Source organism: Zerene cesonia, chromosome 13 (genome assembly GCF_012273895.1).
Source record: "Zerene cesonia ecotype Mississippi chromosome 13, Zerene_cesonia_1.1, whole genome shotgun sequence".
Lineage (NCBI taxonomy): Eukaryota > Metazoa > Arthropoda > Insecta > Lepidoptera > Pieridae > Zerene > Zerene cesonia.
The window spans coordinates 6551057-6578240 of record NC_052114.1 but is presented as its reverse complement, the minus strand read 5'-3'; the positions used below and the strand labels follow the sequence as shown (position 1 = coordinate 6578240).

The 27184-nt window shown below is 33.2% G+C and overlaps 1 protein-coding gene across 2 annotated transcripts; it reads right to left on the bottom strand.

The window, feature by feature from the left end:
• LOC119831060 lies at nucleotides 1–26919 on the bottom strand. 2 transcript variants are annotated; one of them, XM_038354296.1, is made up of 6 exons: nucleotides 26524–26919; nucleotides 22496–22597; nucleotides 4208–4346; nucleotides 3300–3442; nucleotides 2478–2594; nucleotides 1–1459 (listed from the first exon to the last, which is right to left on the bottom strand). In XM_038354296.1, the coding sequence occupies exons 2-6, from the start codon at nucleotides 22590–22592 to the stop codon at nucleotides 1014–1016; spliced, it is 942 nt and encodes a 313-aa protein (XP_038210224.1). In that variant the 5' UTR covers nucleotides 22593–22597; nucleotides 26524–26919; the 3' UTR covers nucleotides 1–1013. The 2 variants fall into 2 exon arrangements, with proteins under 2 accessions (XP_038210224.1, XP_038210223.1); XM_038354295.1 differs by lacking the exons at nucleotides 22496–22597; nucleotides 26524–26919 and adding an exon at nucleotides 5251–5456.
• Between the last annotated feature and the right edge of the window lie 265 nt (nucleotides 26920–27184).

Here is a 27184-nt window from a genome sequence, read left to right as displayed (position 1 = left end):
TTAAGTTGCGTGTTTTATTCTTTGACATCTTAACCATTAAATAAAGTGCATAAATAGGAAAACATTATTTACAAATAAACCTTATTACAAATATCATACATACAATCAAAAAATCTTATAAAGAAAACGAAATGGTTGCCAGCTTTCTTCTAAGCTACTCTGTGTAGACCCAGCCTGAATGAATCATAGACAATTTTAATATCAAAAACGTAGCATTTAGAATCTGAAATCTTACCGCATTAAATACATTTTCAAAGGAACATTTTACATACAATAAAATTATACAACATTAGAATCGTCCTACTTACTTATATAACATTTAATTTTTATTATTATATTATTTACAACACTTAAAATACAGTTAACCTACGTGAATTGTGCAAAGCGCATATATTGAGGTAATATTTTACAACGTGTAAATGGTGACTAAAAATTGACTACAACATAGCGACCCCTAACCGACGAGTTTTTAGAATTATCAAATCGTTTTAAGCGATTTAAATCGTATTTTATAACTTGACGTATAAATAACGTGAAAAAAATTGTGAAAAACAAGTACAGAAAATAGAGAAAATGGATGAAAATTTTATATTACAAAATGAATTGAAAGATATCGTTTGTGAAGATAATATTTACCATTTCATTTATATATCGAAACGTAAAAGGTTAATTATTTTCAAATACATTCATGTTTGAAGACAATGAGTACAATTTAGTACTAATTCTTTAAGACTTAATCGAATCAAATAATAATTATTTATATTCTTGATCCAATAATGTGGAAACATCAAGTCCATTTAAATTGTAATTTAAATCAGTCAAAACAATTTAATCACAAATTACAACAAACTTACAAGAAATAGGTAACAGAACTGTCATGGATAGATTAACGCCACTTAAACCAGATGGCGCCACAAGCGAGCGCCACTTTACCGACGCTCCGGTCGGACTCTTGAAAACGCCTCGTAAATTTTACAAGGCAATAAAACGAACCACCCAATGCTCAATTACATTTATATGACTACACCGCTCCTTGTGATAATTTTCGCCGTTTGATCTTTGGGCTTCTCCTGTTCCAAGTTGTGTTTCGTCGAGATTTTCTTCCAAGTGTCGCCGAGCGCTTTCGTGAAGTGATCGTCGACGCCCTTCGTCGATGTTTGCGCTTTGTCATTGTCTTTTAATCTGGAGGTTTGTATTTTCTTCCACGTGTCACCGAGGGCTTTGGCGAAATGGTCGTCTACTGAGAGGCTCGGGTCGTCCACTTCCATGGCGATGATTTTCGTTGGTTTGGGCGGCTCCTCGGTTTTGAATAGTATCGGGCTGCTGGCCCTGTCCTTAGTGTTCGGCTTGGGGCCCGGCTGGACCGCTTCCGTGTTCTTCTTGAAGAGATTCATGTAATTGTCGCCGAGGGAACGCCTGAAGTGCTCCTCGATGACTGTGTCGCACATTGAGAGGGAATCTGTCAATGAAAGTGGTAGTTATACATATTTGTTTCAATAGAGTTACATTAATTCGAGGCTGTTTAATTATAATCTTGCCATAAATATATTATAATTCATAAATAACAGTGTTAGCTATTCAAAATTTCAAATAAAGAGACTTTCATTCTTTTTATAAGACACAATCTCAGACTACATTAATAATAAGCAATCCAATATGTAAAAATTATTAATTTTAATATGGAATATTCAAATTAAGTATTTTAAATAGTTAGTAGTGAAATGGAATCTTGAACAGTGCAATAATTTTATGTTGTGTGACTGGTTTTGATGATATTATTATATGGAATAGAATGATGGTGATTTTACATTTATGAAACGTTTTTATTTATTTGAACCAATTACTATGAGGATGAAAATCGGGAGGACTAGAGTAAATAAGATAATAAGGACAGAGGGCACAAGCCAATTAAATAGTTTCATCTTGCATTACTTTTGCTTATTTCATTGTTATGTACTATATGGATAAGGTTATGTGAAATAAACAAGTAAACTATTTTTTGCTTTTTTTACTTTCCTTAAGAAGAAAATTGTACAATTGCTAGGAGAAGCAATATTCTTTATATTTTATATATATATATATATAAAATATAAAGAATATTGCTATATATATATATTGCTATATATATATATATATATATATATATATATATATATATATATATATATATATATATATATATATATATATATACGTTTTAATATCTTATTAATTAAATATTTATCAATTCGCCGTTTGCCTCCCGTGTTGTCCCATATAAATTCGGTCTATTTCAGGCGGTTTAGTGTAAAAATAATTATTCGCATTAGAGAATATTTCGCTGAGAAAGATATTGACTTGATTGAATACATCAGTCAATATCCGTCTCTCGTAATTTATTTATTTTCATGTAAAAATTCCCAACGTATACCTTTGTTTTTCATTTCTTTATAAATAATTTAAAAATATGATTGCAATAAAATAAGTTCGATATTTACCAGGCGGCGGGTCGCTAGTCTTTATGACGCTGGGGCGCGAGTAGGGCGGCGGCGCGGGCCGCGTGCGGAGCCGCATGTCGATGGGCGCTTCGCCCCGTCCCGGGTACTCCGGCGGCGCTGGGGATGACAACAAACTTATACATAACTAGCTTTACAAGCGTACGTACACATGACATGTTTCAAAAAAGTTGCCTACAATGCTCTTATCAGCCTCGAGACCCGTAACTATCTCGGATACAAACATTAAAAATCATATAATCGCTCCGTGAAAGCGAGACAAACACATAAATACGTATCGCTTTTTTTAATATTAGTAAGAATACAGGATATATGCATAGTAAGGATACGTTTTGATCGGTCAATATCGGAAAATATATATCTTGTGGTACTTTTAAGGGTAATTTTTTCTCAGTATTAGTAAATAATAAATAAGGAGATTAATGAGAATAATTTAAGAGAAATAGGAGATAATAGATATCATATTACTTAATTTCAGATATCGTAATAGCCACAAAGATGCACAAATTATAACATACTAGCTGCGCCCCGCAGTTTCACCTCGTAAGTCCGTATCCCGTAGGAATAACGGGATAAAAAGTAGCCTATATGTTATTCCAGTTGTCCAGCTGTCTACGTACCAAATTTCATTGCAATCGGTTCAGTAGTCTTGGCGTGAAAGAGCAACAAACACACACACATCCTTACAAACTTTCGAATTTATAATATTAGTAGGATTATAGTAGGAAGTAGGATAGTAGGATTATTATAGCACATAACGACATAACAAACGCATTAACTATAACATAGTCAAAGAACCCTTACCTTTCCCATTGAGTGCTAGATTTGCCGTCTCGTCCGCTTCGTCAGAGAACTCGCCATCGCTGTGCGTGTGCGCGCGCGCGACGGCCGGCGCGCTACGCTTTTCGTTGAACGACTGGGACCGCAGCGCCATCTTGCAATTTTCGCTGGAAATTATCGATTTTATGTTATGATTTTATATTATTTCATTGCGTTAATCCATAAGAATGTGCGTTGAGAATTTAACAGGGAGTGTTTTACATGAATATCGATTATATTAGAATAGCTGTACAGATTACAGAGTCAATTTGTTGTTAACAAGTTATTGAATTATTGTAAAATGCACACGTGTACTGCTGTATTTAAATTGGATGCAAACGAGAACTGTATATTAGACTCCAGTATAAGGAACAAGAGCACTAAGTTAGTATTAAACTGCATGTAGATTCAAATAATTAAATTATAAATTATTTTTAGTATATTAGTGTAAATAATATTAGCATACATTGTTTCTTGTTGTTACAATTTAACAAAAAATTCTGAGGCGATTTCCCAAATTATTTTACCATACCAACTTAAGTTGTTGAAAAGACCGAGCGGAGTCAGAAAAATTTGTTAGTGAATAACGATACGATAGTATGAGTTTAAAATTTATATTTGAAGAAGAAAAAAGGTTTTACAAGACGCTCCTGATGCATGACAGCGCATTATTTCAACCGTCTACAAGGGTGAAAATTTTGAATAAATATCTATTCGTATTATAGATATATTTCTTAGATTCACAATAAGGTACATAAAATATTTTTAAGACACCAGTATAGCTTTATATTTGAATATTCGTTATACATTAAATAGACCATTGTATATAAAATAGACACAAAAAAAGATTTACATAGATTACGTTATCATATATCCTATATGCTGATAAATACCTAGGTCTATACTCAGGTAAGCGCGTGCGCCGTTCCCTGCGCCACTTGCCGGTGAGCTCCTTAGCTTGACTCCTCGGTGTCTCCGGCGAGAGGGTCCTGTCCCCTTCAGACTCACCGCTCGACGCTGTGCTTGGTGTCTCTGAAAAGACCGATATTTTTAGTATTTAAATTCAAATGTTGTAAAATTATTGAGAGGAAATACTTTATTTTACACGTAAACTAATTTGTTTTATTTACTTCACAAAAAATATTTTTAAATAAATTATTTAATGAAATGTAAGACGACATAAAGTGCATTATTTTGTAAATCAATTTAAATTTCGAAATTAAAGCTACTGTCGTATTATATATTATATATAATATATATATGTATTTTAATCTGTCTTGATAATTCTTTTTGAATTAAATGGCTTGAACCAGTTATTTGCAGAAAAAAAAACTTTCAAATTAACTTTTTAAATGCAAACCTACACTTGATTTTAAATAACATTATACATTATGTTAGATATGTATTATTAACAAAGGATTAAATGGTAAAAAATATATCTTTACTTTATGTAATTTTTAAATATAACTATATAAATATCCACATAGCTTCTTTTAATTGCTTTATTCATATAAATTCTATTCGCATATTATATGGCTGATAACCTCGATATCATAAACATATTTAGCACGAATGTAAAATATTAAGCAAACATGCATGTCGATTAATCATTACACATTTGACAATAAAGTATGAGAGAATGCGTGAAAATAAATTAATTTGACATGTTTTATCAAACATTTCTAGCTAAGCTAGTGAACTAGTTGAAAAAACATGTGATTACAAAAATACCGTAATAGGCCAATCTGACAAATCCACCGAATAATAATAAAGTGTGAACTAAGAAACTAAATAGAGAACATGTAGAAACACACGATAGTAATTAAACGAACATTAAAAGTCGATAAATTAAAGTTAACATTTTTTGCTACCCTCAACATAATCGTGATCATAGACATGTATTTATGCCGGAACGTACAAACATTATGAAGTGTACCTTTTTGTGATGGTGCAATCCAAGGCTGCCATAGAGGCATATTAAACTTCGGGGAGTGAGGAGGCTCCATTGATAGATATGAACGATCACTTAACGCAGTCCGGGAAAGAAGCAACAAATATTGCTGAATTTCCATCATCAACGCACTGAACCACAAGCACTCACATCAAGGCGAGATAAAGACACCAGAACAATATTTAAAAGTTGTAACCGCGCCAATAATCCTATAGAAAACGGAACGTTCCCGCTCTGGCGTCTCCGCACAGGTAACACTGAAGGTCGACTGAATAAAAAACGAGCTGGAAGAGATTACATTGGAATAAATAAATGAGATAAACAAAAAATGAACCGAAAAGGAAAAAGAGCATCACGCTACATCCACGCGGCCGGACGTTGAGGCGCTTCCTTCGAAACATAACTACAGGGCGTTTCCAATTCAAATCTGCCATCCCGAATCATCGGCTCGCAGTTCTGACTGACACTCCGATAACCGAGCCAAAGGAAAGTCATGTACAAATTGAATATGCATTGTTAGTTACTCGGAAACAAGCCGATAAGTGACAACGAGGGCACGATCTTCCTCACCTCATCGTGTATGCACAAAAGAATTGATGAACCGAGATAATATGAATTTCTATGTCAGCGCAAATATTTTCTTACCGACAACCTCGTTTCAAATGTATGAAATATTTATGTGCACGTCAGTAGTTATGCAGTCGCCCGTTATGTGACTGCAAAAAGAATATTATTATCATAAACAGTACGATCGAACTGTATTGTTTCAATTTAATAATATTTTGTCGTATTAGGATCACCCCTTATATGGGATACATCAACCTGTTCGCTCCATTCATGAAAGTGCGTGAGCGCAGGGCGCGGGGATTAATGAACCCTCTCTTCACTTCGCCCTTCCTTTGCTAATACAGCCTTAGAACTTTGTTAAGCGTGATTTGAGATTCTATTACCGAGGCGAACGCACGACAATCGCTTGGTAAGAATCGGCAAGGAGTACAAACTCGGCAATTAAATACCAACTCTATGACTAGCGAGTTAAAGATGAGAATCGTGTGTACTCTTATTACTAATGATAGAGTTTGAAATTACGGTGGTTGTATCCTTACAAGGTTATGTTTTATTTTGATGCGGTTGTAGAGCGGGCTGCGGGGAGAGGTGCTGTGAGAAGTTGCCGCGTTCTGTAGCATCTTATAAGCATTAGCTTTTTATTATTGTCTAATAGAGCTAGCCCCGAATCGGCTCAAACAGGTAAGCCGACTGTTGGCGCCGCATCGAGCTAGTTTAATTAATTCTCGGATGGGATACACCTATTGTTCATAAAAAAGGTTAATCGTTCTGGGAATTTTGTTGTATTGATTGCTACAGATAATATTAATATTCGGTACGAACGGATCGTCTATTATAGTAAGATATTGGAAACTAAGAAATGTGGAACCATTCCACGTTTATTGAGCTCGAAGCCATAAGTAATAGTTTCCATCGATCTATGTTAGACGAACTATCCTTTTATGTCGGTGAAAATACACCGGAGAGTAATTTAAAGCAGATCGCAAGTAAGTACCGCCCGTCGAGTGCAATTAACTGGCGAGGTGTTTTATTCCTTTTGATCCTTCCCTTTTATTTGTTCCACGGCTCATTCAAGCGTAGCGCCACGGGCGTCGCTACCTGCTGTCGTAATCGACTATCAAGTGTCAAATAAAATTACAGTGGACAATTGAGCTGATAAAAAATGTACCTAGCGGCTATCTATAGTATTAAAAAAGTTTAATCTATACTAATATTATAAAGAGGAGAGATTTGTATATGTACGTTTGGAATGTTTTCACACTAAAACCACTGGATTGATTTCAAAAATTATTTTATCATTGCTCAGCTGAAACTTCACTGAGTGACATTGGCTATAAATGTAGCATAGGCGAAACCGGGGCGAACAGCTAGTTAGTAATAAGCACGTGTTGTAAGCATTATAGTCGAACTACAGATTGTTTTGATTTAAACTTTTTTTCCTATAAATGAAATCAGAGTTAAAAAAACACTGCTTTTAAACTGTTATATCTGCGATTACTAATCTTTATATGAAAGGTTCAAATGATAACATGAATGAGCATTCCATTAGTTGTCTATCAACCACCATTGATGAATAACCATTCGTTATTTAGCTTGAAATGTAATACAACTATACAATAACATTAAATTTAAATTGTTCATTGTAATAATATGAACTTCTTAAGTATCCATTGTAAGATAGTACCTATTGGACCTAACTAGTAACAATTGCAACTATGACGGAATAAATATTTTCAGTTTACAGTTTATTTGCAGAATTACATACAGTATTTATAGATTTATACACGACTAGCTGCGCCCCGCGGTTTCGGAATATTGGGATAAAAAGTTGCCTATGTTATTCCAGTTGTCCAGCTGTCTACGTACCAAATTTCATTGCAATTGGTCCAGTAGTTTTTGCGTGAAAGAGCAACAAACACACACACACACATCCTTACAAACTTTCGCATTTATAATATTAGTAGGACGGATATGCGATTTATATGATTGATAATAACATAAATAAATAAATCGAATATTAAAGTTTAAAATTCTCTATCATTATATTACAACACTGTACTGTTATTTCTTCCTATTACTACATATTAATAATATTTACTAAATAATCACAGGTCTTTGATTTTAATTTATTAAAAGTTACAAACAATATTTTCGTATAATTTCGTATCAAACTATTCAAATAATAAGATGAGCATCACTTCCTTTTATTGGTGAGAAATTAAATAAGGATATGTGTAATTCAGTAGGACTGAGCATGCGCAGTATCGCCAGGAGCACGGCATCCGCTCCCTTCTGATAACTTAGCTTTGGGGGCCCTTTACTTGCACGCATATCGATTTCTTGATAATTCCAACGGATACTAATTTTATGGAAGCCCGCTTTGTGTTTGTATAGAAATAAGCCTTATTGCTTTAACGTACTAAATTAAAAAATAAACATTTAAATAAATAGATAATTTAACAGACCTTTTCATCTTTAAAAAATATATAATTAAATAAAAAGATAATTTAACAGACCTTCACATCTTTTTGTCACGATATCGCGATTATCAATGACAATTCAATTTAAAATAACAAAACTGAACGTTTAAGGTCGATTTAATGTGAATGAACCAGCCTGGTTTAAATTAACACTTATTTAATGTACACTTTAGCGTTTTAATTAACACAGCGGTAAGAATTGTTTTCTTATCCTTAAAAGGGTAGGTACAATAATAAGGTAGGCCGCAGCAAATACCCAATAAGGATTCTACCATTTCACTGTTTTTCGGTCTCCTTAACGAAGCTATACAAAACATATGCATACATAGTACACGCAGTTAATGGCAGTTAAATAACATTGAACGATGAAAATGAGTATATTTTTTGTACATCAGGTAGTTTGAATACAAATGTATTCAAACTTCACTTCAGGTTGCGTGAAGCCAGTAGCGGCGTCCGCAGCCGCGGGCGCACGCGCACTCTAAATTATTTCAACCTTCAACATCTTAGGTTTTGTTTAGTTGATGAGAAATACTACCTATATATTTATGAATGTAGGACAAGAGCTACATTATACCTGTAGGCTATAAGTCAACTGGAAATATGTTTCACGTTTTTTGAAATAAGTTTAAATATACAAGGTACGAAAATTCGTTACAACGACTATTCAACCTATCAACGATTTTCAAGTAAACTTTATTATTTCATTCTTTTAACAACGCAGAACCTTATCGATAGAGATCTCTACCAGGTATTTAATTAATGATATGTTAAGCGAAAGATTCAGCCAATTAAAGGTTAAAATAGTTTGCTTCTTCTGGTCCCATAATATGCTTTCATTTTGTGTATTCATATCAATTTAATATAGATGTTGTAGATACTATTCTTTCGGTCATAAAATTGCGAACTATATTCCTGAAATCGACGTCAAGACGATCTATAATTAAAAATATTATTCACGCGCGTTAAAAATATTTTGATCGCACGATTATAAATAATTTAAACTTAATTTACAGCAAAATCACCGCTTCACATCAAATAAGACACGAAACGAATAAGATACCCTTCATTCTAATAATTCATAGCGTGGTTATGACTCATTTCAAATTTAACGATGCCTTGATTCTTACTGTAGGTACCTGCATCAAGACATTTCAAAGGTGAAATGAATTATCAGCACGAGTAGAGTTCTTACACATCAAACGCCTTTGTAACGGATTGAATGTCGTTTGAATCATGTATTTCTTTTGTTTGTTAAATTGAAATCTATTAAAGTCTAGGAGAAATTTTCACTAAGAATATAAAAATAGACATGTCGTTGAGCAAAATTGCGATGGCATGTGGTGTGGGGGCAGATGAAATTGCATTTAAACAGAAGGTATAAAGTACAAAAGTATATAGGTACAGTACAAAATTTGATATACGATCACATTCATTATTCATTGTTTATCAATGAAAATGTACATTCTAACCTGTGTGCTTACGTGATAGTAATTAGCCTATTATCATTCACAATACAAAAAGTTTTTATCAAACAAATTATGTTAGTGCGTTCGGAAAGCAGGAATGATTTTTTTGTTATTTTGTATCCATAATAATTAAATACACACCCATAAGAAATTTTAAAGTTTTTATTAAGGTGATATTCTTAATCGATTTAAGTACCTACAGCTGTTAAATAATCTCCGCTTTGTTAGGTTATACGAACTTTCATAAATAGACAATTACATTAGTCATTTGTTTGTTTACAACTTTCAATATTTTAAATCAGCTTTACATGGCACGGAATAGCCAAATGTCGTAAGCGTTGTTATAGTATTTTTATTTGAAATATCATCCGATTCGATCTTATCAGTACGTTTTCCAGTTATCAAACACAAGATGTTGAACCGGGGTGTTTACATAACACACGCATTGGCGGTGGCGGAAGGCGGATGTATCTAGCGAAAGTACGGGAAGCGACTTCATTCACAGCACACATTCCGCATTCTTTTCTTCGATTGATGTATATATTTTATAATTACCTTCTATTTTCTTGTCACTTTAATGATTAAAAATAAAAAGTCCTTTAACGAGCGATCGTGCCATCATTAGCCAAGTTAACACTGATTTCTTATAAATTTCTTTATACATACATATATACACTGACCGAATCGTTTCATTGTCCAATTCAATATTCACTTTTTTCACATTTTTAATCATAAAAATATTAAATAACGCGAGTATTAACAATGCATTGGGAATGAAGGAATGACATCTTTTGTATGTATTCCTTAGATAAATTTCGACCATCTACATGAATTCATTTTTATTTAAATTGTGTACTAATATTCTATAACCTTAACCATACTTTTCAGAATATCGACTCCTCATATTTAGTTCAAATTTTTACGACATAAATTTATTTTTCGCCGTTAATCAGGTAAATTTTATTGACGTCAATGAAATTTACATTAATTTAAAAAATGTTTAAATCTATATTAATATTGCGTTATTTAAAGCTAATATTAAATCAATTAATTTTTTTCAATTAATTAATTAGTTGTAACACCACTTAGATTTCTACCGAAAAAATACATACCTATAATAAGTTTATAATATAATACTAAACTTTAGATTTTAATAACACTAAGTCAGATTCAGCAAAACAGTATATATGATTATTCATTACCCCGATTTAAAATATTAGTTTATGTTATGTAACAAATTACGTTACGAACGAAAAAGTTTTTATGAGACAAAATACTTATCATACATACTACGCTATTAAATTGTTAAGATCGAAACAGATAGTAAAGAGTCATCTTTTGGAAGTTTGATGGAATTAGGGACCTACAACCATTGCGTTAGATGAAAAACTGGCAATGCGTTTCCGCGTCCACAGATGTCGCTTTAAGAAATTATTTTTCAACTAAATGAAAATAAACAGATAAGCTTTATTAACATTATTTATTCTTTAAATGATAAGTGAGGTAAAAAAAGCAGTTAAGTTATAAAAATGGAGGGTATCAAATATCTTGTATACAAAATTGTAGAAACTATGGGAAGTATTACCATTTGCATTGGAAATGCGGGGATGTCATATTTTGTGTATTTAAATGATAATGGAGGTAAATGTACGGTAGAGATATAAATATGGACGGTATCAAGTACAAACAAGCTGAATAAGATGTTATTTGTGTAAATAAAGCTATCTATGTAGGTGTAGATACAGATAAAATGCAAGTGTGTAATCCCATCTAATATTAGAAATGCAAAAGTAACTCTGTCTGTCTGTCTGACTGTCTCTTTAATCTCTCTCTGCCTAAGAGATTGAACTGATATGGACGAAATTCGATACATACAACATACATACATACATACATACACATACATTCGATACATACATATAATTTAGTGACCCGACAATAGACATGGGATAGTTCTTATCCCGGAAATCCCACCGGATATCCCATCCCCTACTCATCAATTATCATTGCCTATATATACTACGCGGGCAAAGATGCGGATGGAAAGCAAATCGCATTATAATAAAGTTCATAGAAAATCTCGGAAGGTTTAATATATCTACACTAAGCAACTTTTTATTAATATATATCTTACTACGTAAGGTATAGAATCTACCTTAAAGATTTCCATGGAAAAATGGACATAAATTGGATACAGAAGAACTGAACATATTCATACTTTCAAGTGTTATATACTCGTTTTAGTTGTGACTCCAAGAGTGAACAGCGACGTTACTCTTTTAATTCAATCTCTGATATAATATTCCCCCTTCTTCCTACGAAGACCAGAATTAAATTTCCTCAAAAGATATGTGTAATTATTCTTGTCTCCAAACCGTGACGGATGCATACCGTTGCACTCTGTTGCGCATGGTTTCCACCCGTGACCTTCATGTTGCTAGCCTAAAACATCAAGTCAAAGAGAAATACGTATATTAACCTTTGTATACCTATTTCGCTACAGTCTATGTCAAAACGAAAAGGTAAGATTCTTTGACTTGATAATATTATTGTTCAAGTCATTTGAAATAAATACATTAATAAAAAAACAACAAAAAATGTTTCTCTTATGTGTGTAGTAAGGAAATTATTCAATCCTGGCGATCCAAATCAGGATAATAAGAAAATTCATTATATTATTGAACTGTCACCGAACCTTAATAAGTGCGATAACGTCGAATTAAATCTGTTCGTTCGAGACTCGATTCTCGGTTACAATCATACAGGCTTATAAAAGTGAGATAAAACAAATTATTAATTAAATTTATGAAATTCGCATATATCGCTAAAAATTCAATGCAAATATAACACTTTCCTGTGAAACTAGTCGAGAATATAAATTCTTTTGGATAACATTAATGTCAACTAAATTATTTACTAGAACGATAAATTTTAATTAATGACGTGAAATAAACTCGCATTGTTTATAAGATTAATTTATACGGTGGCATTGTTATATTTATTGTTATCTGATATGAATGTTATATCATTAATTAGGATGGATGCAAGAACACAAGAATTTTTTACTACTTTTATCTGTTGACATTTAGAAGCTTATCTTTTTGTTAGAGTATATATACTTATCTAGAATATATTATTATTATAAAATCACAAAATTAAAATGTGCTTGAATAATTTAATTTAGTGATTTTATTCAATAATTTTACCGTTAATTGTTCGACCTAATCCTATGACTCCGAGATATAGTAAACGGGCTCAGGATACATTTACGGTATAATCAAGTATAATACAAGTAATATTATCAATTATGACTTGAATGCACGAAGACGAATATATACTATGAATTCATGAGTATTAACCTCAAAGTAATTTACTAATAATTGAAAAGACTCGGCATATAAAGTGGTCATACGTAATAAGCACTTCACAGAATCATAAAACATACATTTATTCATTACTGTTTCTTAAGTTATATATTTAAAATTCAAAAATAACAAGACAAACGTGTAGGTTTTGACAAAAAATTAATCATAATTCTGTATTCCAAGTTAATTCCTAAGCCGAGTTTCTTCGTAATACATATAATATTTTGAGCGGCTCCATTGACAAAAAAAACAGACGAGACGTAACAAAGTGAAGTGTTTTAGGTACATAAACTTAAAAACGTGTGTTAACAGCTGATGGTCGAACATCCAGCACGCCCCTCCCCGAATGCTATCATCACTTCGGTATGCCGAATGGACACTGCCTGAATTGGCATGTGTCAATCATTAATAGCATGCCAATCTTGTTAGCACATTGTATCTCGTGTACAATGCATAAATTCTTTATGTAAGCGTCCGCGTCGGAGGAATCTATTAGAAAACTATTTGTCTGCGTGTTTAAATATTTCCAACGTAGCTATTTTATGTACATATAAATGTATTGTATATAGTTATTTACACAAATGAAACGAAACAATTTACCGCACGCGTCTTTTAAGGTGTACTCGTATACCGCATAATGCATTATAAATTTTGATTAAAAAAATTGAATTCTTTAATCTATTAAATGGAATGGTAATCGTCTATATCACGTTTATATTTTATCATAGCGCTACTGTAAACTGTTTAATATCAATAGTAAAATGGTGCATAACTATCCAATACATGCGTCCAATCTTACAAAACGCCTTTCTCGGCTCTCAAGTAATGGAGCTAGGGAAAACATTTTCTCAATAACGATACATACACCCAGTTATGCTCCGACCTTGTTGCATAACATACTGAGCCATGTACGTTTGTACGTGGTAGCCGTGACATGCTTTGATGTATCGCGATTTAGGTGACGAACAACCCTGTTTCGAAGTAGACTGAAATACTTTGTCCAATAACCTATTTAATCATGCAGATGATATGGTTTCATATGGTATAAGGATTCAGTTTCTCTGCCGCTGGACAAGCAATCATTTCTTTCTTAAATACCTAGTATTAGTGAACCGAATATGTACATAGCATTTTTAGCTAAGTTAAGTTATGAAAATAAAAATACGATAAGCGGAATATCAACTGCTATTCAAACCTTGACATGTTTGCTATTTAAAATTACCTACTAGATGTAGTGCAAGTTTATTATTTATCTGCATACATTAGATATTTCTAGTCAAATATGAATTTGCAAATGAATAAAGAATTTATCAAGACATAATAAACTATTAATGAACAACCTACAGGTATTTTTATAGTAAATTGCGACAAGAAAAACCACAATTCTCAGCAACGGTTTTGAATGCTATTTTCATATTGTTATACGACTTCGCCACAGTTACAGAGACGATGCTCAAAATCATCTATAAAAAATATGTTACATCCCAAAATGTTTTATCTATGTTAACTCTTACAAGTGTTGATGAAAAGTCAACTAACTCTATCTTTTGCGTACATTGAAAATCCTCTGTGAAGATTTTGATTGCAACAAATGTATTATTATATTTAGTAATCCTATCCTTTAGTATATTATAAATGCGAAAGTTTGTAAGGATGTGTGTGTGTTTGTTGCTCTTTCACGCAAATACTACTGAACCGATAGCAATGGAATTTGGTATGTAGATAGCTGGACAACTGGAATAACGTATAGGCAACTTTTTATCCCGATATTCCTACGGGATACGGACTTACGCGGGTAAAACCGCGGGGCGCAGCTAGTATGTTTATATTTAATAATATACAATAGTTTAATCTATTGTAAAAATGTTTCGCAATGTAGCGTCGGGCACCATGTTGATAACGGAGGTATGTGTTGTCGTTAGAAAAAAAAATGTTTATCGATAAAATATTTCATTTAGCTGAAGTTCCCACTCGATTTGCGATCAATTTAACGATGTAAACATCCGTCAAGTATGGGCGTTGGTACTGAGCTTCAAACTGATAACATACCATAGAATATAGATTGTAAACGTCTCCATATTTATTTAGGCATGGATGTTTGTTGTAACATTTGAAATGTAGTATTTCATATAATACTAGCTGCGCCCCGCGGTTTCACCCGCGTAAGTCCGTATCCCGTAGGAATATCGGGATAAAAAATAGATGTTGGCCGATTCTCAGACCTACCCAATATGCTTACCAAATTTTAGAGGAATCGGTCAAGCCGTTTCGGAGGAGTATAGAGACTAACATTGTGACACGAGAATTTTATATATATAGACTAGCTGCGCCCCGCGGTTTCACCCGCGTAAGTCCGTATCCCGTAGGAATATCGGGATAAAAAATAGATGTTAGCCGATTCTCAGACCTACCCAATATGCTTACCAAATTTCAGAGGAATCGGTCAAGCCGTTTCGGAGGAGTATAGAGACTAACATTGTGACACGAGAATTTTATATATAAGATAATCTATAATATAATCTATAATAAAATCTTACAGTAGGTACCTACTGACTTTTCAGTTTTCCTGTTTAAAGTTTAGTCTATGAGAGAGCAAAGTTGTACCAAAAAAAAAACCTTGATGGTATTAAAATTTAAGTATGTTAAACCATAAACACTATTGTTAAATATGTATACACTATTTGTGTGAAGAATAACCATTCTGCTACTTAACCTTGAGTCTCGGTCAATACAATTTAACTACACTCCATTAAAAATCCGGAAGTTCAATTAAATGGAGTATTTGAGAATTGTTTTCAATCACAACATATCAATGCGATGCACAAAAAAATTGCATACATTTCGTTAGCGCAATTCGCATAACGATATGTTAGATCATTGAGACAATACGCGACGGCCCGAATAACTGGCATAGCTGCTCTCGCTTGGTTGCCAACGAAATAGAATCCGTTGCCATTACAATTTCTACTCTACAAGATGACTTCATTGGATGGTATTCGCGCGTGCGTGCTGCATGTGATTGCTGCACGCACTGCTGTCATTCTGGTCGATCAGCCGATATCGGAATTCATTAATGTACTTTCGATTCGATTAGGTTTTTAAACACCAGTCACCTCTATAAGGTACTTGATGAAAGTGCGTTTTTGCAGGATCACTCGTGCGTAATGGCGATTTTAGATCTGTTTGTCAGTTTTCAAATTATATTTAAGCATTTGTATGATTACTGTTTATCAATAACAAGCCAAAAACACTTTTATTTCGTCATTCATCACTGCATTATTAGTGCAAACATTTTGATACTAATATTATTATGTGAATGTATAGATGTATATTTATTTTACCTTCACGTAAAAATTTGTTTACCTATAGGTAGGTTATATTCTGGATCTGGGTTACTTTTTATCCTACTACCAAGCGAAAGAAGCCGCGGGATCGAGATAGCCTTATAATACCGGTATAGTACATAGGGAAGTTAGGTATTCGTATCATAATAATATCAGTCACTTAATATTTCGTTAATAGGAAATAGGTTTTTAACAATTTTAAAATGTTGATTTAAATTCAAACAATGGCTACTTCAATTAACCATTGAAGTATTGCGGAAGAGTTTTTGTTTTAAAAAAACGAAATCAATAAAAAACTCAATCGTAAATTACGTAACCTGTATCTAAACACTTCATTGAAATATAAAAGCGAATCTTATAAATATGTAGCTTGTATTTAACACGAATTAAATATTTTTAATGTGACATAAGTATTACCTACTACATATGTGTATTTCAAATTCAATATACTAAGTTAAAATCTTATCTAGAATCGAATGCAAATAAACAGATTAGAAAATATCAGTTTTTTATTATGGTAATGTACAATTTTGTGCAACTATAACGCAGCGCAAAACAGTACATATTTCATAAGCGCTTAGAACGAGGATTCTATTTTCAATATACAAACTTTTTTTTTGCATGTTCGACAAATTTGAAATGATCTTTAGATACGTATTCAAACCGGCATATTTTCTTAAAATATTAGCCTTAAAGATTTCAAACAGGTCGTCTTTATCTTTAAATTAAAAAACAAAAAAATACCAATAACAAACACTACATTTTCACGGCACATTGAAAAAGACATATCATTCAGCCATACAAACTGTATTTAAGATATTAATAAATAGTTAAGCAGCGAACGATCTGGAAATTACGGTACCAATTAAATATGCCGGATCCTTATGGGCCACGTACAAGTGTGCAAAAAAGCCAAGTCCCGAATGTTGTACTGAAACGAACGCTTGTTATTATAACAATAGTGATCAGTTGCATTCCACAGTATGTTCGTAACTGTAGTCGGCAACCTACATTCTTTTCGAAACCGTAACAAGCCGCCTCAGCGTTCCGGATACCAGCACACACGCAACAATCGCCACTGTAACGCTGTCAATAAAACCTTTTTCATCGTAACGGACTTGCAGTGTTAGATTCTGCATTTGTAGAGAGCTGTAAAATGCTTACATACATAGTCGATGATTGGATGAGATTTCGAATGCCAACCTGATTATCTGCAACCACTGAAAGCGCTGTTGTTAGTATACTGACAGTACATAAATGTTGCAGCGTACGCTCTTTCTATGCAGTCGATGAGGTTTTATAGCCAAACATTAGTTAAAGCTTAGTCATGAGATAGATACTAATCCTACTTATCCTACTATCCTACTAATATTTTAAATGCGAAAGTTTGTAAGCATGTGTGTATGTTTGTTGCTCTTTCACACAAAGACTATTGAACCGATTGCAATGAAATTTAGTACGTAGACGGCTGGACAACTGGAATAAAATATAGGCAACTTTAATTTAATCTTTAGCATTATAGCATTGAAATGCTTTATAAATGAGAAATTTTGAAAGAATAGAAAAAAATTGATCACGAGGCGTATAGGCAACTTTTTATCCCAATATTCTAACGGGATACAGACTTATGCGGGTGAAACCGTGGGGCGCAGCTTGTCAATTATATGGTTGGTTAATTATTAACTAATTCTTTGATATACAGTAAGTGTCACATTGAGTACAAAAGAAACAGTAAAGTGTTATTTGATAATCTACGTCGATTGAGCTAACAATTGGTGATGGAATTCACATGAAGCCCGCTATTTCGAGTTCAAACATCATTGACATCATGTACCAACAACTGAAGAATATTTGAGCACGAGTGTTTGTGTCAATTTCCTACTTAACAGGTAGCATAACAGCTAGAAAACCACACCTGTCACTTGAATGCCTATGTTAATGGAGAAATAAATAACAGATCACGAGCATACGTGTTAGAGAAGTGGCAAAATTGACGCAACTTTTTTTTGTGTAAGTTAAAGTATCACTGTTGGTTTTTGGGGTGATCGGGTTAGATACCTATAAAAAGTAACTCTATGGAGAAGAGTGAAGTGACAAGATATATCAATATACTTTATACTTGTTGCGTCCGCGGCTAGATAATCCAATAGCACATTGATTAGATACATTTTATACAGTTTTAACTTAGATATTTCGAGCTCCACCCTGCGAGATTTAATCAATGGAAATCAAAAAACACCTATTATAGTATATAGTGTTTGATTTTACGCGAGTATTATACATTTAGAAATTAAAAACTGGTTCAGTCTCCCCGTGACCACGCCCGCTGTAAAGTGTTCGAAACGTCGGGTTAATAACATAATGAATAAATCGCGTTTAAAATCCGTTAAAAAGCTTTTAATTTCTAAACACCTATTATATTTTTTTCTTTGTATCTATTTTGTTATCTTCGAGTTTATGAGAAATATAACGCAGAGGAGGTATAAGGAGAGGAGGGAGGTTGGCGGTGGGCTGAACGCTATGTACCTACATAGTGATGGCAGCCGCTGACGCTTCAACGGCCAAATTCCTCAGCGCTTTCCCTCATGGCTTGTGACAAGCGCACGCGCACGCTCGCACGCAAACCAATGAAAGTAAATGTGCATGCGCCGCCGTAGTTGTCATCACATTGCATAATTATGTACCTATATGTGATCAACGCGTTGTTTGTAAACAAGAAATGGAACATCTTTGTACTTATCCGCTGTGTGATGTTTAGTCAAACGGTAGGACGAAACTGTTGTGTTAAATTTTCAACGATTGATGTTCAATCTAACAATGATTATTGGTGTACGTACTAGGTGTTGTACTTAATGTAACGTAGGAAATAATATTTTTAATGATTCTACGATTCAGTAGTAACCTTTAGGGATGATTTGGACTGCAAAATATCCTAACAATTGAAGTACGTTTTTTACTAATTAATAATGTATATAGTTTTGTTATTTTGTACGAGTTGTAATAAGATTTAAATGTAAGTTATTTGAAAAGAAAGAATTCGGATGAAGTTTCTTTCGAAACAAATAAAATAACAGATTACGATGTCGAAAATTATAATTAGCACACACCAAATTATCGATTCCGTTTGCAAACACAATAATTCTATTTATATATAACGTTTCGAATAGTTGTTTCGTAAGTATGCGGAAAATGTCTGCCTATACATTACGAGGATGTGAGTAATCCACAAGGATTGCAGTACTGTAATTATAATTATTGATGTGTAGCTGCAGAGCATTGGTGAAAATATTCAATGTTTCCTTTGAACTATACTAAGGGTTTCATGCATTAATTTTATAGTATGTTTCTATGAATATGATTAATTATTTATGTAAAAATTGACAATTGTACGCCACATGGCAGATCACAGTAGAACTTTATATAATGTAATACCTTCCTTATAACCTGTGAATCACAATAAATAATTTTGAATTTGAATTTGAAATTCTCGTTATATAGTGTGTTCGTTCCTTATTCACCCACCAACATAATATGTTAACTATGAGATGGTCTAGGCACTTATAACTAAAGATCTACTATGATCAAGGATGGAATTTGAGCACTCCATTATTCGTGGAATCTGCAAATTGTTCAAAATTTTAAAACAAAATACTAAGAAATTCCATTCTCTAAATACTATATAAATACTTTTCTGTCGTTCACGCACTTTATCCCACTGGATATTACTGAAATACCCCAAGACGGGTTAAACAAGTTACCTTCATTTGAATTGTATAGGACGCCTCCTTTTAGGTCCTAATAGAATAAAATAAGAAGAAATAACATACTAAAATAAAGGTGAATTCTCTCTCACATTCAGGAACTTTCAAACTCCTTAAAGCATCTAACGTATTTTATTGTAGTATTTTCTTGTGTTTGGTTTCACGCGAGTATTATACATTTAGAAATTAAAAACTTTTCAACGGATTTTAAACGCGATTTATTCATTATATTATTAACCCGACGTTTCGAACACTTTACAGCGAGCGTGGTCACGGGGAGATTGTGACCGTGACCACGCTCGCTGTAAAGTGTTCGAAACGTCGGGTTAATAATATAATGAATAAATCGCGTTTAAAATCCGTTGAAAAGTATTTTATTGTCTTTAATCGGAAGCAATTGAAGGCAAGAATCTTACAAAATACGTGAATGTGAATTAGACCTGTAACAATGAGAAGGAAAATCCGTAATGGAGATACAATTACATTTGGGCTTATTAAGACACTTATTTCTCAAAATGAATACAATGCACTCACTTACATGAGAATCTTAAGTAACTTCCAAATACCATTTAACAGTTATATAAATACAATTATGCTCTTCGTTAACAATACTTATTATTAAAATATAATCGATAAACAATTTCACAATAGTTTTGTTTAAATCTTTATTTAATTCCCGTCATTCTTTAAGATTCGAATGCTTGTATGGATGTTAGTACGTTTGTGTAATACTCTCACGCACGAGCCAAAAAGAACACACAAGGTTTGTTTGAAAGGAAAGTTAAGGAATTAAGAAATTGCTATTTTTGGCTAAAATGTACTTTTTTATAGTGGGGAAATCTTGCATAGATACCCACGGCTCCCGGGGACTTTTAACAAAGTGTGGCTAAAATGTACCTACAAGTAATACAAGTTTCAATTCTAAAACTAAATATTGAATGTAATGTACGTTTAAAATGTTTGTAATTTTATTGATCTGAATAAAACAAAAATATCGACATTTAACAAAAGGTGTTTCAACAGCTAAGCGATTTATTCCACATCTGTCGATTCAATGTATTCACTCGTAATCGTGGAAAAAGTAAATAAAATTATGTTACAATTGGCTATAAGTACGTTTCCGTCGGCGAACGACTAAACAATGTCAGCGGGAATCAGGAATGTGACCCGCCTACAAGGCCAGATGCCGACGACCATATGGATACTGCGCTAGCTATACCGACTGAATTCCGAGACGTTTCTAAACATTGACTAATTGATGCAAATAAGTAACGAATAATGGATATAATAGGGTCACAAATCAAAGCGTTGTTGCCAAATTCCGTGTAGTGATCTGTAACTAGTTTAGTTCATCGCTAAATTATATTGAGGTTGCTTTTTTCATCACTCGACGCGAGTTTGTGCGTGAATACTATTATAAGCTAGTACACTATATTGTTATCTGTGAATTAGTGATACATCTTGCGATGAATCTCTGGTCACTAATGTCTTAGAAAATATAGATTATGCACTCGATTATAACTGTTCAATGGTTATAATATCAATCTAATAAAACACAGCGGACATATTCGAGTTTAAATTTTAATTACTTAAAAACAGTGACAAAGCAGATTTTTTAACCGGGCTACCTGACTTTTATGGCTAAATACTAAATTTATTGAATAAAAAATGTTATTATATTATTTCATAAATTTGCTTTATCGAAACAATTTATCAAGATAATTACTGAATAAGCATAAAATCACTCAAACCAAGATGCATTCCGCTGTATAATAATATAAATTAACCTTGAAAGATCCTTCATGAAAACTCCTAAATTGTTAGCATTTATTCCGGTTATTACGTTTCAATAAATAAGTACAGTACTATTTACAAATATAATGAATTTATTTTTAATTTTTAGTTTTATAGCATTGAAATTCAAAATTTCTAATAATGAATTTAATTTGTTTTAAGAAAAAAAAAAAGATTTATTTCTAGTCTTCAATTCTGTCAGACATTTATATGGAACAAACGGCGAGACATTTTTAAATAAATTAAAAAATAGCAATAGGATATTTCTTACACGTCACGTTACATGTATCAACCACTTTTTTATTTTAATATGAAAGAAATAAATCAACACAGTAGTCAGCTAAGGTTCACCAGATGAAAAGGTTTCGAGATTTTTCATATCGTGTCTCTAGGCATTTTACCGCATTTCATGGAAGTGAATTATTAAATAAAATATTATGGATTACTTACCGAAACCGTCTGAATCACTCGCAGGGTATGCGGGGCACGGTTGCACCATAGTTGCGGCACGTGATAACACGTCAAGAGCCGATTCCACCTTCTCCATTTTTACTGGAATGTAAAGAAGCCATCAGTTAGACTTATCTATAATTTTACACATTAAAGTGCTACCCTTTTCGTTCGGTTCTCGATTCTTTGATTCGGCAGTGTTTTATGTGAAGCTTTAAACACTTCGAAATTTATTTAAAGATGTATAGGTTTTATTTTCAGAAATTTTAAAAGAAATGAAGTCGATGCAGCGGGAAATAACAAGGTATGAAATACAGACATACAACATGATTAAAGTTATGAATTCTAGTTTTGTGCGAAACCTGTAGGGTGCAAATCATATGAAAAAAAATCAAAAGAGCACAATGAACAGTGAATGAACATTGTACGTAGTTCTACTTTACACCAATGCAATGGTCATTAAAATGTTTTAAAAGTAACTAGAAGTTTCCCTGTGACCTTGTAACCCTCGTCACGTTAAACACTTTAATGCGACGCAAGTTTTTTGCGCTAATTCCGCAAAGAGCATTCGCGGACAGAGCGAGGAATTCATGTCTGCGCAAGTAAAAATATTTGGCGCACAGAATGAATGTCGTGAAATCATAAGACGATATGCAAATACCGAAGCGGAAATTCTTCGAGCCATGTAAATGGCTAGACATTGGACAGACGCGGTTGTAAAAGCGCAAATGATTGTACAAAGAATTCAATACCAATCTATTGGCTCGGGAATCAAGCCAACGCTTGCGCAGTTCTACGCTTTGCTGAAATGTAACAATCTGCGTGACGATGACATAAAATGCTTTATGGAGGGACACATGTTCGATGGCTAAATCATGTTTTATAAATACTAGCTGTTCGACCGAGTTTCTCCTATAGGCTTAGCCCAGAATCCGACAAGATTACAGCAGATTCGTAAAGAAGGAAGGTTTTCGGAAATAGCTGGATGTAACATGTTTCTAAGACCTATAATCCTACTAGTCCTTCTAATATTATAAATGCGAAAGTTTGTGAGGATTTGTGTATGTTTGTTACTCTTTCACACAAAAACTACTAAACCGATTGCAATGAAATTTGGTATGTAGATAGCTGAACAGCTGGAATAACACATAGGCAATTTTTTATCCCGATATTTCTACGGGATGCAGACTAACGCGGGTGAAACCGCGGGGCGCAGCTAGTTAATCAATAAAATTGAATCTTAATGCGATGTATCATTCAAATAGACAGTAAATGTGTCTTGAAAAAGTGTGTTTGTAACAATGATCGGGTTTTTATGATAGGCAATCAGGGTAATTGTAAACAAGGGTGATAAATACAACTTTCAATAAACTTTTAATAATGCAATAATATACTCTCTATATTTTGATTGGACATTAAGTAGTTAACAGAGTGAATTTTATGGGCTATTTTAGTGTAGAAAAAAGAATTAGAGTTGTCAGCATATATTTGTAATATCTGATGAATAAGCGATGCGACGACGTTTTTAAAAGTAAGGAATATTACGGGATAAGAAAACACATTTAAAACAAAAACGCGAAATTTTAAACAAATAGTAAATACTGTATAATATAAAATTTGGTTAGTACGTAGGTAAAATCAAACGTAATGATATTCATTGCCGATTATATCATAAAAATCGTACGTAACTACACGAAATAGTCATGCGAGGCGTCGGTATTGTTAAAATCGCAATATTTCAAAACGCACCAACCGTTTCAGCATCGAAACGATCTCAATGCGAATAAGCAGGTCAAATATAAATTCCTTATAATGCTTTGTTAAATTCACATACCGACCAAAACATATAATATAGTAACGGTATACTATCGCGGTTAACCAACCACTTGATTCCTCTTTATGTCCATTGTATTTAAACAAAATGATATTCTGATAGCTCGTTATTTATTTGCACATTCTTATCGAACGTCGCATAATAAGTCTAATAACGCGATTAAGGACATTCCACACATAGCCGGCATATTTTTATAAATATATCCAACGTGAATGTTAATGAGCGTAATGGCTTGAATTCATGGAATGTGAGGATACTTTTATGTTAACGTCGAGATGTTTATCCAATAAGAGGTAAAGGGATTACAAAACGTTATGACGAGTAAAGTGCTACGGCCACGTTAATGTAAAGGAATTTGGTACAATAACCACAATAGAATTTTTCTCGCCTGACTGTATTCGAGCGTGAGTTATGTCGGACAATCTAACTTTTATATGTTATTGTGTCCGTTCAAATTTGTTGGTAGAGAACAGTAAAAGGTATGCGAGGAATGTTATATCGATAAGAGGTTTTATATCTGTTGAAACGTCATGTATAAAAAAAAAGATTTACAATAGGCATAACATATATATTTCTGAATTGCAATGGTGTTAAAAACTTAATTAATTGGATGTCTCTATCAAACAATAAATCAAGTGTCTGAAGTTTGATGCCTGTTCTGTGGCATGGATGATGCGGCAGATGCATTTTAATGTTCGCATCTGTTTCACTAATCGATTTTCTTTACGGTAAGTTATAAGTACCTACGTGATTAGCTTAAGGAGGCTGACAATAATTAGCAACAATCTAACATAATTTAACCTTCGCAAGACTGAACTTATGTTCGCGGTAAGTTCCAAAAAAGAAAGCCACATGGTGGTCGAACCTTGACATTCCGTATGAAAATAATATTCTATTTTAGTTATGTTTATATTATATCTACCGTGGTACTAAACACCGCGCGGTAAGGTTCAAAATCCTGAGTCTGTGGTAAAGTATGCCCGCATTTGGGGTTCGGTGTTTCTTTACGATGTAACGATGGCTACCCCTGCTGTGCGCACGTGGCTCAAGGGGACAGGGAGTAGGGAGTGGATGGCAGATGTTTCGATTTTATAGGGTTTGCTTACATCTCTTTCACTTACTGCAGCTGCTCTTATTTCAAGGAATCAATGTAATGTTTGGGATTTTCGTTTGTTTGGATATTTTAAGGCGCGATTTTATAAAGGGACATTTGAAGGATTTTTATAATGGACAGTTAGTTCATTAAATTTTAGCACGTGCATGCATCTGGAATAAACGTATCTTGCTGTATTAAGTATTTATTTATAATATTACCTATATGTGTATATGTTGTTTACCAGTTCTAAATACCTATATAATTAGGGATTTATTATTATGATCCTCAAATTTAATATAAAATTTATTTTCATATTTATTTTATATGATGTTAAGGTATGGTTGTTATGAGATAAGGATTTTCATTGATTAATTGTGTGTTGTAATGAACTCATATTATTTTGAAATAGGTATGTTTAACTTTAAAAAGAGTTCCTTAGTAGGCTGTATCAATAAGTGCTTATCTGTGGTAAAAGTTTTATTATAGAAACATGTTTGTTATACGCAAAATGCTATCCAGTATGAACTATGCAAAAAGTACAGGTAAATCAATAAACCTGACGGTGTTATGCAATTCTGAAATCTTACAGCTCGGTCAGAATATGAGACGTAATGGCGGGCAATACTTTTCTTACAACTACATATTTATCTATTGGTCTAGCGAAAGTCTACAAAGGAGTATCATAGCGGGGTCACATTGGGCAATCGGGCGGAGTATTATCGACTTCTTATCAACGGGGCCATGCGCATGTGGATGCCGAACGCTTGTACGGCCGTATCGTTCGCATTCCACGTATATTAACTTATTACGAGAGATTCTTCGCCACACCGAATGGATGCCCTCGCTACGTCCGCGTCGCGGCGAAATTTTTTGCCTGCCGTGGTCGTGCTACAAACCGGTAACAACGTACTTACTATGTACTTACTATAGTTATTTGATGCTCATGACTTATGCATGTACAGGAGTTTGGTGAAATTATATATTTATGTTTCCTGATGAAGTTATTTTTTATCATTTTCTCATATCACTCTTGCTGCTTAACGATATACTTATGATTATACAATAATTAGGAAAAACAAGTTACAAAGATGTACTTACGATAAAATTTTCTCACGATGTACACAGCACACGATCAAAGTTTTGTTTGTTTATCACTAGGTACGAAAGTATTTATAAACTCGCTATAATCACAAATTTGGAAAGGAATAGTCTTAAAATGTTTATTTTCATAATATGTTATCAAGTAAAACTTAATAATACTTAAATAAAAGACCGGTAAAGAACAAAAATCAATAAGAAACGATTTGCAAAATAATCCCGTAAGCTTAAGCAATTCAAATAAAATACGTCTCGTTCTTTGTTATTAATTAACGTGTTTCACTTTGGTCTGTAGTTTCAATCCATAATCTTTAAAACACACTGTTGTTATTTGTTTATTATTTTATAAAATCCAACTATCGCGCCACGATTCTGTTGACGAAATAGTCGCGTATGACATTTGAGCCGAGCCCACGACGGTTGGAATTCATGGAATGTCAAATATTTGAAGTGCTGCCATCTATATGGTGGAATGCGAAAGTAGCGAACGGCGGCACTGGAGACTTAGTTAAATTATGATTTTCGAAATGATTCTGATAATATCCTTTCGATTTAACATAAAAAAATTGGATACAAATTTGTCATTAATTACGAGAAGAGAAATAGATGACGAAATGTCTATTTATTAAATAAGAAAGTTTTGCGACACGTTTGCGGACTA